Raw genomic sequence first — 12,820 nt, forward strand, 5'->3', positions numbered from 1 at the left:
CAGAGGATGGGCGGATGTGAATATTTTTTGCAAGTATCTCCAAAATGCAAACCTGCTGCAAATATGGCATATTTCTTGGGGTGTATGCTGCAGATAAATCAGCAGTACCCTACATGCAGAGTACATCAGGCAGAGAGGTGGATTACTTAGGGGTTGCCTTGCAATTAGTGCACTGAAAGAGTAGTGAACTGGCAGGAGACCTTCACAGCCAGTTCACTGTGTAGGAACCACCCATGGTGAATCCCCTTCAGAGTCCGTGTGCTTTTCCAGAGCTGTCTAAGAGCTGGTCCACACTAGGGGGGGGAAATTGATCTTAGATACGCAACTTCAGCTACGTGAATAACATAGCTGAAGTCGAATATCTAAGATCGGATTACTCACCCATCCACACCGCACGAGATCGATGTTCGCGGCTCTCCGTGTCGATTCCGGAACTCCGTTGGGGTTGATGGAGTTCCGGAATCGATATAAGCATGCTTGGGGATCGATATATCGTGTCTAGATTAGACGCGATATATCGATCCCCGAGCAATCGATTTTAACCCGCAGATACGGCAGGTAGTCTGGACGTGGCCTAAGGAGCATTGCTTTGAAGTAGTGTACTCAGTAGTAGTACTCAGGGGACAGATACAAAGTTAGGCCTTACCTCTTTTTTATTTAAGGTCTTAATTGATCCTGACTAGAGAAATAGGAGACATTGTCTCTTTGGTAGTGACCAGTGGAATTAGGTGTAAATACTCATGGTCAGTGGCTGGTGTTTATAAACTGTGCCCCCAGCATCACTTGACACAGCAGAAGTACAGATCTTCTACACTATTAGTAATTGGTATCTGTGTCCGTTTTCTTGAACTGAGTACACAGTACATGTACATTGCCTCTCTGAAGGCTGTTCAGGGAGAGGTTTGTGTGGTGGAAATTCTTATACTGATCTCACAAATATGAAGAATTATCACTTGTGGCTGTCAACTTGTGCTTTTCTGTTGTTCATTACAAGAGATTTAATTTCATGCCAGATAAGTGGCTGTGTGGTGTCATGTAGGCCAACTGGCAGACTGCTCTTTATGGTCAGAGTTGGTATCCAGTGACTATTTTACGGGTGGGGAAGGGAAGGTATGTCTCTGTTCTCTGGGAGTGCATCAGTACAGGTAACGAGGTTGTATCGCAGTGCAGAGTGCAAGAACAGTACTTTCCTTCCTATTTATTTTTACTGTTTCCTTCCCTTTCCTTGGTCCATGGACCTGACTTGTCTAATTTAGATTGTAATTACCTTGAGCAAGGACTGACCTACACCATGTTCACGAGAGATGATATGAAATGATGAATAGTAATGAAACTGGACTGGGGTGACGACTACTAGTGAAATTTCTGAATGCTCTACTTTAACACACCATAAAGCAAGGGTGGTGGCTTGTGGTGTCATGAGAAAAAACCCTTCCCTAATGTACCAAGATAATGTGGACAACAGCTTGATACTGTGACCCAGGTTCACCTTGTCACCCTACATGCAGTCTATGCCCTTAAATTCCCTTACCAAACCAAATTATAATGAGACCGTGGTGTTGGGTTACGGGATTCCAGATTCACTGACAAGAAGGTTGCTGAGAGCACAGAGCTGTGATATTCCAGAAGTAAGCACATGGAGATGCCCTCACATTTTCCTGATTGTAAGCCAGAGCACAGAGTAAGTCGCTTGACAAGTGACTGTTCTTTTGTGGTTTAGCTACAGCCGGCAGACTAATTTGTGCTTGTGAATAATGTTCCTTCAAGGCCCCTAGAGAAATAAGAAATCAACTGGAGTGCAAAAGAGCCTATTTTTCTACTGAGAGAAGCTATGCAGAAGTCAGGAACACCGCCACTATAATAGACATCCATTTTCAAGTCAAAGATCCCAGAAAAAGACATTAACACTTACCAATTGGCTATTAAGTATATTACTTTCCACATTCGAGTTTTTGAAAATTTGGTAAATAAAAGAAGTAGCTTGAACATATCTCAAAGGAGCATACAAAGGTTGTCTGATAGGTAAGTTGATATTTTTTCAATAGAAATGCAAAAGGCAGTTTATCCTATGTGTTGACTGCTGTTCATTCAAGTTTAGCTTTGACATTGATTTATTATACAGCAGATAAAATCCTCTTTTGAAGTTTCTTCCTGAAGCAGAAAACCTCAACATTAGGAAAACATTTTTGGAGACTGTATTGGAAATAAATCATGTAAACATGAGTTGACATTTGAATAGGGGTGAGAATACATTTTTAACAATATAAATTTTCAGAACATTACAACCATACTATAAGCATATTTTTGGAAGTCAGATAAAAGTAAGCTGAGTACCAAAAGAGAGAGTTGAAGTTTTCTTGAAGCAAGAAAGATGCTTGAAAGATCTACACACCTGAGCAATTTGGAGTGTAAAATAGTAATTTTAATGTCCAAAACAAAACGTTCCTGAGTCAGTGAAAACATCTCTGATGAACCTTTTTTTATTACAGAAAAGTCTTAACCTTCCTTTCTAAACTAACTTATAGAATTCTACAGAAAGAGTCAACGTCTTCAAATACTGTAGGAACTCTCCTAAACAGTCAATCTGAGATTTATTAACTTATGTGAAATCCTGACTATTGTCTACAGAATCATATTGGTATCATCCCTCTTAAATTCTATAGGATATGAGGCTTTGTTTAGTACTGAATGAGTTTTTAAATTTAACAATTAAAACTTTCTCCTTTGTTGCCGACAGAATGTTGCTGACCACATTCCTCAGCTGGTGCAGGGTGTGAGGGGAAGCCAGGCTCAGGCAGAAGACCTCAGTGCTCAGCTTGCTCTGATAAATTCCAGCCAGAACTTCCTTCAGGTAAACTGAATCAAATAAATGCAGTAGATTTTTTCCCCTCAACAGCACCTTGTTGGTCTTGAGTTGTCTTCACTTTGTGGAGTGAGAAATGTGCATGTCACATTGAAGGGTCAAATTGAGAGCTCTATGTTGTCACTGACTGTGGTGAGGAGAACTTAGTTTATCATTGGGGCAATAGGTGTTGCCACAACTGCCCTGAGTTCAAGCCAGAGGTAACACAGGCTACTGTCTGTTCAGCTTTCCTTGAAAGTGTGAAAATGTGATACACTTTGCGCTGAAACTGGCTACTGAAAAGGAGGCTCAGTTGGCAAGGCAGTGAAAATGCCATGAGTGTCTGGAACCTTGCCTAACTAGAGCTCTTACACATTCCGCTGAAACTGGATGTACCATCATTGTACAGATCCGTAGTTTAGATACAGCCACAGTGTTTCATCTGGAGTTCTCAAGCCCTTTATAAGGAGGGGAACGTGTCAACCCTGCTTTTCAGATGGCTTTCCGAGACACAGAAGTGATCTAACTTATTCAAGGTTTTGAGGAAAACCCAGGTGATAAGCAATAGTCTATGCTTCCTTCCAAACACTGAACAAAAGATAAAGGGTGTTGTTAATAACAAAGGACCAGCTGTTGCGTCAAGATAAATGTTGGAACTATTATTGGCAGTTAAAATAAAATCAGGAAGCTCTGTATACTGAAATGTTATACATTTTTCAGATTTGCCAGGCACTCCCTCCTGTCTTACAGGGAAGAAGTGAATCTTTTTAGTGGTCACTGGCACCACGTGGTGGGGTATTAAAAGTGAAATAAGGCATTGAGTCTAATTCTATTCATGCTGCTGTCACAGGTCTGTCTCGAGCTGTGGTCTGGCTTGCATAAAAGCAAAAATCACAGGTGCTTTTCTCTTTTGAGAGGTGCACGTTTTATTTTCCTTCCCTGAACACATTCCAAAGCACAGAGGAAAAGAACAAAGCCCAAAATGACACATCAAGTCCACCAGCTTTCTGTGTTTAAACCTGCCTCCACTCAAGCTCAGGAGCTGTTTTTCTCTGTGCTTGGCCTGATTGGGGCCAGACCCAATCAGCCTCACCTGACCTGCCATGATTTAATTTGTCAGTAAGGTACTCCATGCAGCACTGGAGCACCCTGTCACAGTTGCTCACCCATATGGTCCCATTGAAGTCACTAGGACTACTCGCCTTGTCTGTTTAAGTACTCAGAGACCATGGAGATGACATGGTATTGGAAGGGGTAAACAAGATGTGTTATCCGCAGATCCTGTGCTTGTTTATGACTTGACTGCTTTTTTTTCTGTTTACTAATATTGAGAAGAAAAACATTAAATATTCAGAAATGTTGCAAGAAATTACAGATTTACCATGTATATTGTCCATGCATGTCTGTGTAAACATGCACAACTGGTAAACTGTTCTCTTCAAATATTTAAACTCCCTATCATTTATATTATAGGAGCCACTTAGAGGCTCCAGTCAAACATTGGTACCCATTGAGCTAGACACTGTGCAAATAAATAAAACAAAGCCAGTGTCTGCTGCAGAGATCCCACTGCTTAGGATTATGACAAGGCACAACATGTGAATACACGAATCGGGATTGGTTAGGGACAACGCATAAGTAAAACTCGATGCATTTGCAGTGGTCCTAATAGCCAGCCTAAACAGTGGTAATGGCAAAAGTTAGTGACCTAAGTGTTCTGTCAGTTCTAGACCTAGTTTCATATTGGAAGCCTTTATACAAGGTTATAGGCGTGATCTGATGAATCACAACACATTCTTCTCTAATCTTTAAATAGCCTGGAAGTAAGATGGTGGCATCCGCCAAAGCTGCAGTACCTACTGTAAGTGACCAGGCCGCAGCAATGCAGCTAAGTCAGTGTGCCAAGAACCTTGCAACGAGCTTAGCTGAGCTAAGAACTGCCTCCCAAAAGGTGGGTCAATATCCTTTTTGAGCAGTTAGAGGTTAACTGTGGCTTACAACACCTGATTTTGTAAAAGCTTGTGTGCAGTAGGAAATGTCATTTGGAAGTCTGTATTCATTGCTGTTCTTTTAGCTCTATTGATTGTGAGTTAATCACCTAAAGTGAAATTGAACAGTGCTAAATATGTCTCAGTTCCCTTTGTGACTCTGGACAATGAATTCCTCTGCTGGCAAGCTAAGTATGTTATGCAGTAGTTTTGTATCCAAAATATGCAACATGCCAAGATGACCTTTGGTGTCTGCATCGTCTCTTCAAAAGCAGATAATCTTCCAAGACATGATCACTGATGAATCTTCCCATTTTTGGTGGTAGAACAGTTATTTAATGATACTAATAGTTTCTGTTTGTCTATTTTCTGGATAGGCTCATGAAGCATGTGGCCCTATGGAAATTGACTCTGCTCTGAACACAGTCCAAACACTCAGAAATGAACTGCAAGATGCTAAGATGGCCGCTGTAGATGGACAGTTAAAACCACTCCCAGGAGAAACGGTAACTGGTGGGGCAGAAGAGGCTTAGCAAGTCAGTTTTAAGGTGTCGTTGGTAAAAGGAGTCAGTCACATGATTGGCTGATGCTCATTCCAATGGCATTTTACACAGATATTCTTCCAAAATCCATTCCCAACACCATGTATAGGCGCTGGAAGTAGGGGTGCTGAGAGTGCTGTTGTAGCCCTGAGCTTGAAGTTATTTCCATCATATTCGGGGTTTACAGTTTGGTTCAATGGCTCTGAGCACGCCACTATACAAATGGTTTCAGCTCTGACACCATGAAACATCCTTATGCCAATAAGAAGCCTACCCTCTGGCTGAAATAACTTTTGGAGGCGAGGCCTTCTTCCCTAGAGTACTGAGGGGAAAAAATCAGCTTTTAAGGACACTGTCATAAAGATTTTTAAGGTCTCTTTCCTTTGTTTATCCAGCACATTGTAAGGAAAAATACACAAGAGCACATTACTTGATTTTTATTTTTTTACCTTGGGCTTGGAGAGCAAAATATGTTCTTAAAAAACACATGTCATTATTTCTATTGCTAATGATCAGAACTAAATTTTAAAGCTCTAATTTCCTTCTCATTGTGCCTGCTATTTGCTACTTTCATTTCATTCAACTTCTGCAATGAAAATATGCTAGTCGGGGTCTGAGACTCACTAATGCAGGGCAGCAAGGTGTAGGTTCAGTAGCTGAGGTGGATGCTAGTTTGGAGGGAGGGAGAGAGAGAGGGAGGGGGTGGGAAATCTTTCCATTGCTCTTGGATGGAAAATTTATTTGAATTCAGTTTAAACAAAGACTGTTATCTCTTGAATATTTTCACAGCTGGAAAAATGTGCACAGGACCTCGGAAGTACCTCTAAAGCTGTTGGTTCATCAATGGCCCAGCTGTTGACTTGCGCTGCTCAAGGCAATGAGCACTACACAGGTACTGTTACTGGAAATTGCTTATAAAAATAAAACACTTTATAAAAGGAGATACCAGGTTGCAGAGGCTGCTGTCTAGCTGTGTATATTCAATAGAGGTTGGGGCGTCTGTTAATTAAAAAAAAAAAAAAATGCAATCCAAACCTTTTTTGTGGAGGAGATAGCTCTTCAAGGTACAATTAAATGCCATGTGGTTTGGAGATTAGTGTTGTGAGAACCCAGTTTAGCTGAAAATGCTGTGATGTGCGTATTGAATAGTTGAAAACACTTAGGTTTTTGTATGTTCTGTGGTCCAAAACACACCCAAGATGTGTTGATAAAAACGGTGCACCCCTTACTGCATGTTCTGAATTTACATGTATCATGCAGTTAGCATCTCTAATTCATGCATCAGATTTGCATATTAAGGGATAAAGCCAGTGGACAATATGGACACACGATCTTTCCATATGTGATTTTCCGCAGTTACTCCTGCTCACCTTTTGTGTGCGTTATTTTAGGGACTGAAAAGGTCTGTTTCTAAAAAGTATTTACATTTCTGTTTTGGAAATGGATGCGTACATTTAAATGGACGTCAAATTTTAGTCCTTAAAATTCTCTAAGTAGGTGTTGATGTTAATGCTGCAATGGGATATTTTTAAGTATTACTGATAAACATTATGGCAATTGCTGTTTCGTTTGTTGTATTTGGATCAAGACTACACAGATGTCAGTTGCTTTCATTTGAACCGGATAGAATTGAATTAAGATGACACAAATTTTACATAGTCATACAGTAGTCAGTGTTGCATGTCCAATGAAAATTCAGAAGTCTTGATACTTGAAGCTGAAATCTAGTAGCTCTTTTAAAATCAAGCAATAAAATAGCTGTTAGGTTAGAAAATCCTAGCCAGTAATGCATTCCTATGTAGTTGAAAATCCTCTTCAATATCTGTTTCCGTACTTTCTATCTAATACAAACTTTGGTAATATGAGGATCTTTTTGTGCTTGAACAAATGCTGAGGTGGTGGTATATGGATGTTTTGTTGTTTACCGCATAGCACTTGGGTACTGTTAATCCTAATTTTATATTCCACTGGTGGAAGAGTCACTGCAGTTCATATCTGTCCTTCAGTTCATTTGCAAGTTTCCCTTGTTTTGTTTGACTGAAACTCACTGCCCCCAAATAAAGACTGAGCAATCAGACATTTTTTTTATTGCTGCAGCATGATGTGTGAAGATGACACCCCCCACCCCACCCCTTAATATCCACGGCTGTTATATTAGGCATTTCAGGTGCTGGCTTGCCTCCTGGAGGACTTTGGCATGATCATTAAAGGACTGGGTTGAAGCTGTAAATATTAAAACTCATCTTCCTCATTTTCCCTTTTATTGAGACCGACAGTTGCTGCATCTCAGGCTCAGCAGTGATCGAGACCTTATTGATCTGTGTGCTGTGAGAGTCCCTGCCCTGAGGAGGTCAAAAGTTAAATAAATAAATCAGAATAATTAGAGAAGGGGAAGGTGCCATAGAAAGATGAAGTGACTCACACACAGTCATACAGCAGGTTGGTGGATAATCTGGGATTAGAAGCCAGGGCTCCTGACTCCCATTCCAGTGGGAAGTAACTAGTAAAGGAAAAAAACATTCAGAACCTGACGCTTCTAGTGTAGAAAAGAGAGGATTTTTCTGGGGAGAGTTGAGGAGTTATTTGTGACTTATAAGTAAGGAATAGGCCAGGGCAAAATTTGTACTGCAGGTCACTGAAGAGAGGGATGGAAGCTAGAAACAGTGGCAAACTCAGCAGTGCATAGAATTAACTCTGCTTTACTTCTGCAATTGTAGTACTGAGCATGTTAACATTAATACACTTTTAATTGGCAGCCATGTAATTTGTGTTCATTAGGTTGTGAAACTACATCCCAGCTGTTTAAATGTCTAAATATTTATAGATTGGAAAGCAAGTGATGTAACAAAGAAGAATGGTGCCGTCAATGGGAACCTTTTTGTAGTATTTTTTGTGGTAGGAATGAGAGAGTTAAGGTGTGTGCTGCCACTGAAAAAGATCACCTATTTAAATGGAGCGCGTTGTTATGCAGTTCATTGCTGTGTAGACAATGATTTTACCTCTAGTACTCTGGGGGCTCATTTAAAAATCATTTAACAGTTCCAGAGTACTGTGTAGCATTTCAATAAGGGCTGAATTAAACACAAGATAGCTACATTCTTCCACTTCTTCCAGGGTCACAGGTCTTGACAACATGGCTGTGAACATACTGAGAGTCTAGGTCAGACAGGCTACACAAGCCAGTTTTCAGAGGTCTGCTATATGACTGTCTGCATGATGAAACTAAATTATGCTACTGCGCTGCTTTCTCCTTGAAATCCTCTGTGTAGCTTTTATACTTGAATTTCAGCTTGTGCCCTATCCAGCTTTGGTGAAAATTTCAAAAGCTTAAGTCCCATTTTCCAAAGAGATTTAGACTTTCAGGGCCCTAAGTCTCCTTGAAAGCCAGTAGGATTTAGACTCCTAAGACTAGGGGGAGGGATAGCTCAGTGGTTTGAGCATTGGCCTGCTAAACCCAGGTTTGTGAGTTCAGTCTTTGAGGGGGGTCACTTAGGGATAGGGCAAAATCAGTACTTGGTCCTGCTGATGAAGGCAGGGGGCTGGACTCAATGACCTTTCAGGATCCCTTCCAGTTCTAGGAGATATATGTGTATATCTCCATATATTTAGTCTTTTTTGAATTTGTTACTGCTGGTAGCCAAGACTTGTACTTTTTCACTAGCTAAGTTGGAAGTAACTTGAAACTGTTAAATTTTTCTTCTCCTCCCTCCATAAAAAAATATCTGTTTGATGATTTAGAACCACCCTGAAATGAGCTCTTGTGGGTATAATATTGATTTTATGGTTTTGCTGTGTGCATTTCTCAAATGTGTTCACATCTGAAACACTCATTTTAAAATGTTTGCAGTGTTCTGTAGAAAGGGGGTCATTACCTTGCAATTCAGCTGCCATAAAAGAATACACATTGCGCCTTAGAGGATACTAACCGAGTATTTGATGAAATCTGAATTTAGGGGTTGCTGCCAGGGAAACAGCTCAAGCTCTGAAGACTTTGGCTCAGGCAGCAAGAGGCGTTTCAGCATCCACCACTGACCCAATGGCAGCACATGCAATGTTAGATTCTGCAAGGGATGTCATGGAAGGCTCTGCTATGCTTATTCAGGAAGCAAAACAGGCTCTGGTTGCACCTGGGGATGCAGAAAGTCAGCAGAGGTTAGCTCAGGTAAGTTGCAACCTGGGCTAGTGCACCTGCTGTACAAAAAGTGCAGAGTGACTTCAGCATGTTTAGCGCAGGACACTAATAATGCAGCCAGTGCTGGAGTGTACTATTCCAGGCACCTTTGGGAAACGGGCTGTTAATGTAATTCTCTTTACAAAGGCTTCTTTTTAAGAGATGCAGTGATTTGCCTGCTGTACCTTACTGCATGTGAATAAGGCCTTTAACGCATGCCTTATTTGGGCAGTATACTCTTGGTTGTGAAATAGAAAAAGTAATTACATTTGATGTTACCAAATGAAGGGTCCTGGGTTGACTTGCGATGTTTGTAACACATCCATCTTTCTAAACAAGTGACGTTTCATCATTACTGGATCTCATCATTGTGTTATCAGAACGAAAAGTCCTTTTTCTGTTGATTGAGAGAGTTTGACTATTTTTAAATCAAAATTTGAGAGACATGTTTTTAGTAATAGTGCCTTGAGGCCAGAACTGCACAGAAGTTTTTGGGAATCTGGGGAAATATCTGAAACTTAGGCCCTCCATCCTTCCAAAAATATTATCACTATGGGGCACAGCTTGACTCCTGTCCCACGGGGCTGGCCCTGGCTCCATGCCTCAGGTGTTATGACCTGGCATGCAGGGTCGTAACTCCTCTCAGGTTTGTCCCAGCAGTCTGTCGATCATGGGGGAAGAAGAGGGGAAGGAATTTCAGTCAGTGGTGTTGCAACTCAGCCTGTGAGATCTCAATGTCTCCAGGCCAAACCTATGTGGCACTGCGACCCTGCACACCAGGTTGCAACGCTGTTTGGTTTGGGGCACTCTAAAACGGGGCCCAGGGCAAACTGCCCCATTTGCTCCTTTCCCCCCAGGCAGCCTTGTGTGAGCAATAATACTTAAAGCTTTTCTGTAACTAACACTTGGTTAGTTGGCTAGTTTCCCCTGTAGGTGGGAAAACTGAGGGAGAGTAGTTAAATGAACAGCCTCAGAGGAGGAGTCATTGTTAAACCAGAATTAGGATTTAGACATTCCAAAACACACTGCCTTTTAGCTAGATTTTATTGAGGTATAGGACCTTATTCCTCATTGGGATTTCTCGTTTGTTTTGCCTGTGCCTGTATGTATATTTCCAGGTGGCCAAAGCTGTGTCTCACTCATTAAATAACTGTGTGAATTGTCTGCCTGGACAAAAGGATGTTGACGTAGCCTTGAAGAGCATTGGAGAATCCAGCAAGAAACTGCTTGTTGATTCGGTGAGAAATCTTTGATGTTAAATGATGTTTCAGAAGTAAAATTCTGGCTTGGGTTCCTCACAATTTAAATTCTTGAATAGCCAATATACTCTAGATTACAAGTCAGTCTTGTATAATAGCCATTTTTTATTCTGAACTGCTTTTCTGTTGATTTTGGGGTAGTCTCCATGTTTGTGACTTGTAAAGATTGCTAACCCTACCTAGGTTAACATTCATTCCTTTGTTGTAGTCTCAGCAGAGGGACCAATGTTTGAATGGATGCGGACACTTGAAACATACAATCTGTTTTCTTCCTAAAGTGATCCTTTTGAGTCAGCACAAGGAGCATGATCCCTGCCACCTGAGGATATTCCCTTCTGATGCTTTGTATCAAAATGTCACTATTTTTCTGTTCATCCCTATAAAAATCTGTGGAGAATCTGTTTAAATAAAATTACAAGTCATGTCCCGATTTCCTACCCTGAATGTCACTAATAGCTGGCAAAAGTTGTAACTTGCCCGAGGCATATGGGTGTTCTGTAGTTTGGTCAAGTTTACTCTTCCATTACTAGTTCCACCTGTTCCACAGATGAATGGAGGATTGAACATTGAGGTACAATCAGTCAAGTACTTCTATGAACGCAATAGTCAATTCAGGCCTCAAACACAGTTAGGAGCCATTTAATACTAACACAGTTCCTGTACTTTTCAGTGCTGTAGCCGTGTTGGTCCCAGGATATTACAAAGACAATGTGGGAGAGGTAATATCTTTTATTGGCCGAACTTCTGTTGGTGAAAGTAAGAAGCTTCTGAGCTTATACAGCGCTTATCTTCAGTTCTGTTACTGTAAATCTGTTCTGTGAAGCTTATTTTGGGGCGTGGATAATGCCTTGGAATACCGGAGCCTCCAAAGTTTGTGCCTAGTTTACAGCTGCCAGTATTTTAGAATGAAAGGACAAATCAGAGTATTTCCATGTCGCCTCTGAGATGGGGATCAATTTCTTGACCTTAATCCGCCAATATTTAAAGCAGAAATGGATTTGAGCCCCAAAAATCAGAACTGGTGTTATATATTGAACAATCCTGAAGTTTTAGGGGCTGCTGGGATCTGAGAGTAACACTGACCGAGGGGGTGTGTTCCCTTCTGTGACTGAGCCTGAAGATAGCTGCTATTCCTCCTGGCTAATGGACTGCTGGCTTTGAGCTCAGCTGGCAGAGTCCTGCAGTTTGGAGCAAGATGTTTAGAGTTTAGTACCTACAGTCTGCCCAGCCAGCAGAATAGTTGTTATACAGGATTATGGTTCAGGCCCACCTCTGAAATAAAAGAAATCCTAACAATCCAGGAACTGGATGTAAAACTAGATGATCACAGTGGTCCCTTTGGGCCGTGGAATCTATGCAGAGTATTGTCAGGTTCAAAGATCACACTTCCATTACTTTAATGTTTTGAATTGTGTTGAACTGCGTAATTAAGGGATAGTCTGAATGGTTGGTCTCTGTGGTCACTAAGACACATGTCTTCTTCTCTTGAAGCTGCCTCCAAGTTCTAAATCTTTCCAAGAAGCCCAAAGTGAACTGAACCAGGCTGCAGCTGACCTGAACCAGTCAGCAGGGGAAGTGGTTCATGCTACCCGGGGCCAAAGCGGAGAGTTGGCTGCAGCCTCTGGAAAGTTCAGTGATGACTTCGATGAGTTCCTTGATGCTGGTATTGAAATGGCTGGTCAAGCACAAGTGAGTTTTGGTGGCTGTAGTCGGTTAACTGTATTACCCTGGGCATGTAGGGATGTTAAACTGTGCTAGTCCAAACCTATATGTAGGCAGTGGATGTTACAGAAGAGTCAGATCTACCATTTAGAAGTGACAAGAGCATGGTGGGGTTTGCGTATTGTGCAAGATAGATGGGTGTATCTGTCCCTGGTGCTTGTTGAAACTATGATTTCATGCTCATCCATGTAGTGTGAGCCTTGTGGTAATTGATTTGTGATCTGTATAGCTGAATATAGAGTAATCCGTTGCCTTTTCCAGTGGTCAGAAGCTTTGTAAAGGACCATTTTCTATTT

At 41.3% G+C, this 12,820-nt stretch overlaps 1 protein-coding gene across 1 annotated transcript in view; it reads left to right on the forward strand.

The window, feature by feature from the left end:
• TLN2 (talin 2) overlaps positions 1-12,820 on the forward strand; it is a 209,235-nt gene that overhangs the window by 75,799 nt on the left and 120,616 nt on the right. The window contains 7 exon segments of the mRNA XM_030578202.1: positions 2,738-2,851; positions 4,659-4,793; positions 5,208-5,336; positions 6,162-6,264; positions 9,326-9,534; positions 10,662-10,781; positions 12,294-12,491. Of these exon segments, the coding sequence (XP_030434062.1) occupies positions 2,738-2,851; positions 4,659-4,793; positions 5,208-5,336; positions 6,162-6,264; positions 9,326-9,534; positions 10,662-10,781; positions 12,294-12,491 (1,008 nt within the window).

The sequence above is a fragment of the Gopherus evgoodei genome, chromosome 10 (genome assembly GCF_007399415.2).
Source record: "Gopherus evgoodei ecotype Sinaloan lineage chromosome 10, rGopEvg1_v1.p, whole genome shotgun sequence".
NCBI lineage: Eukaryota > Metazoa > Chordata > Testudines > Testudinidae > Gopherus > Gopherus evgoodei.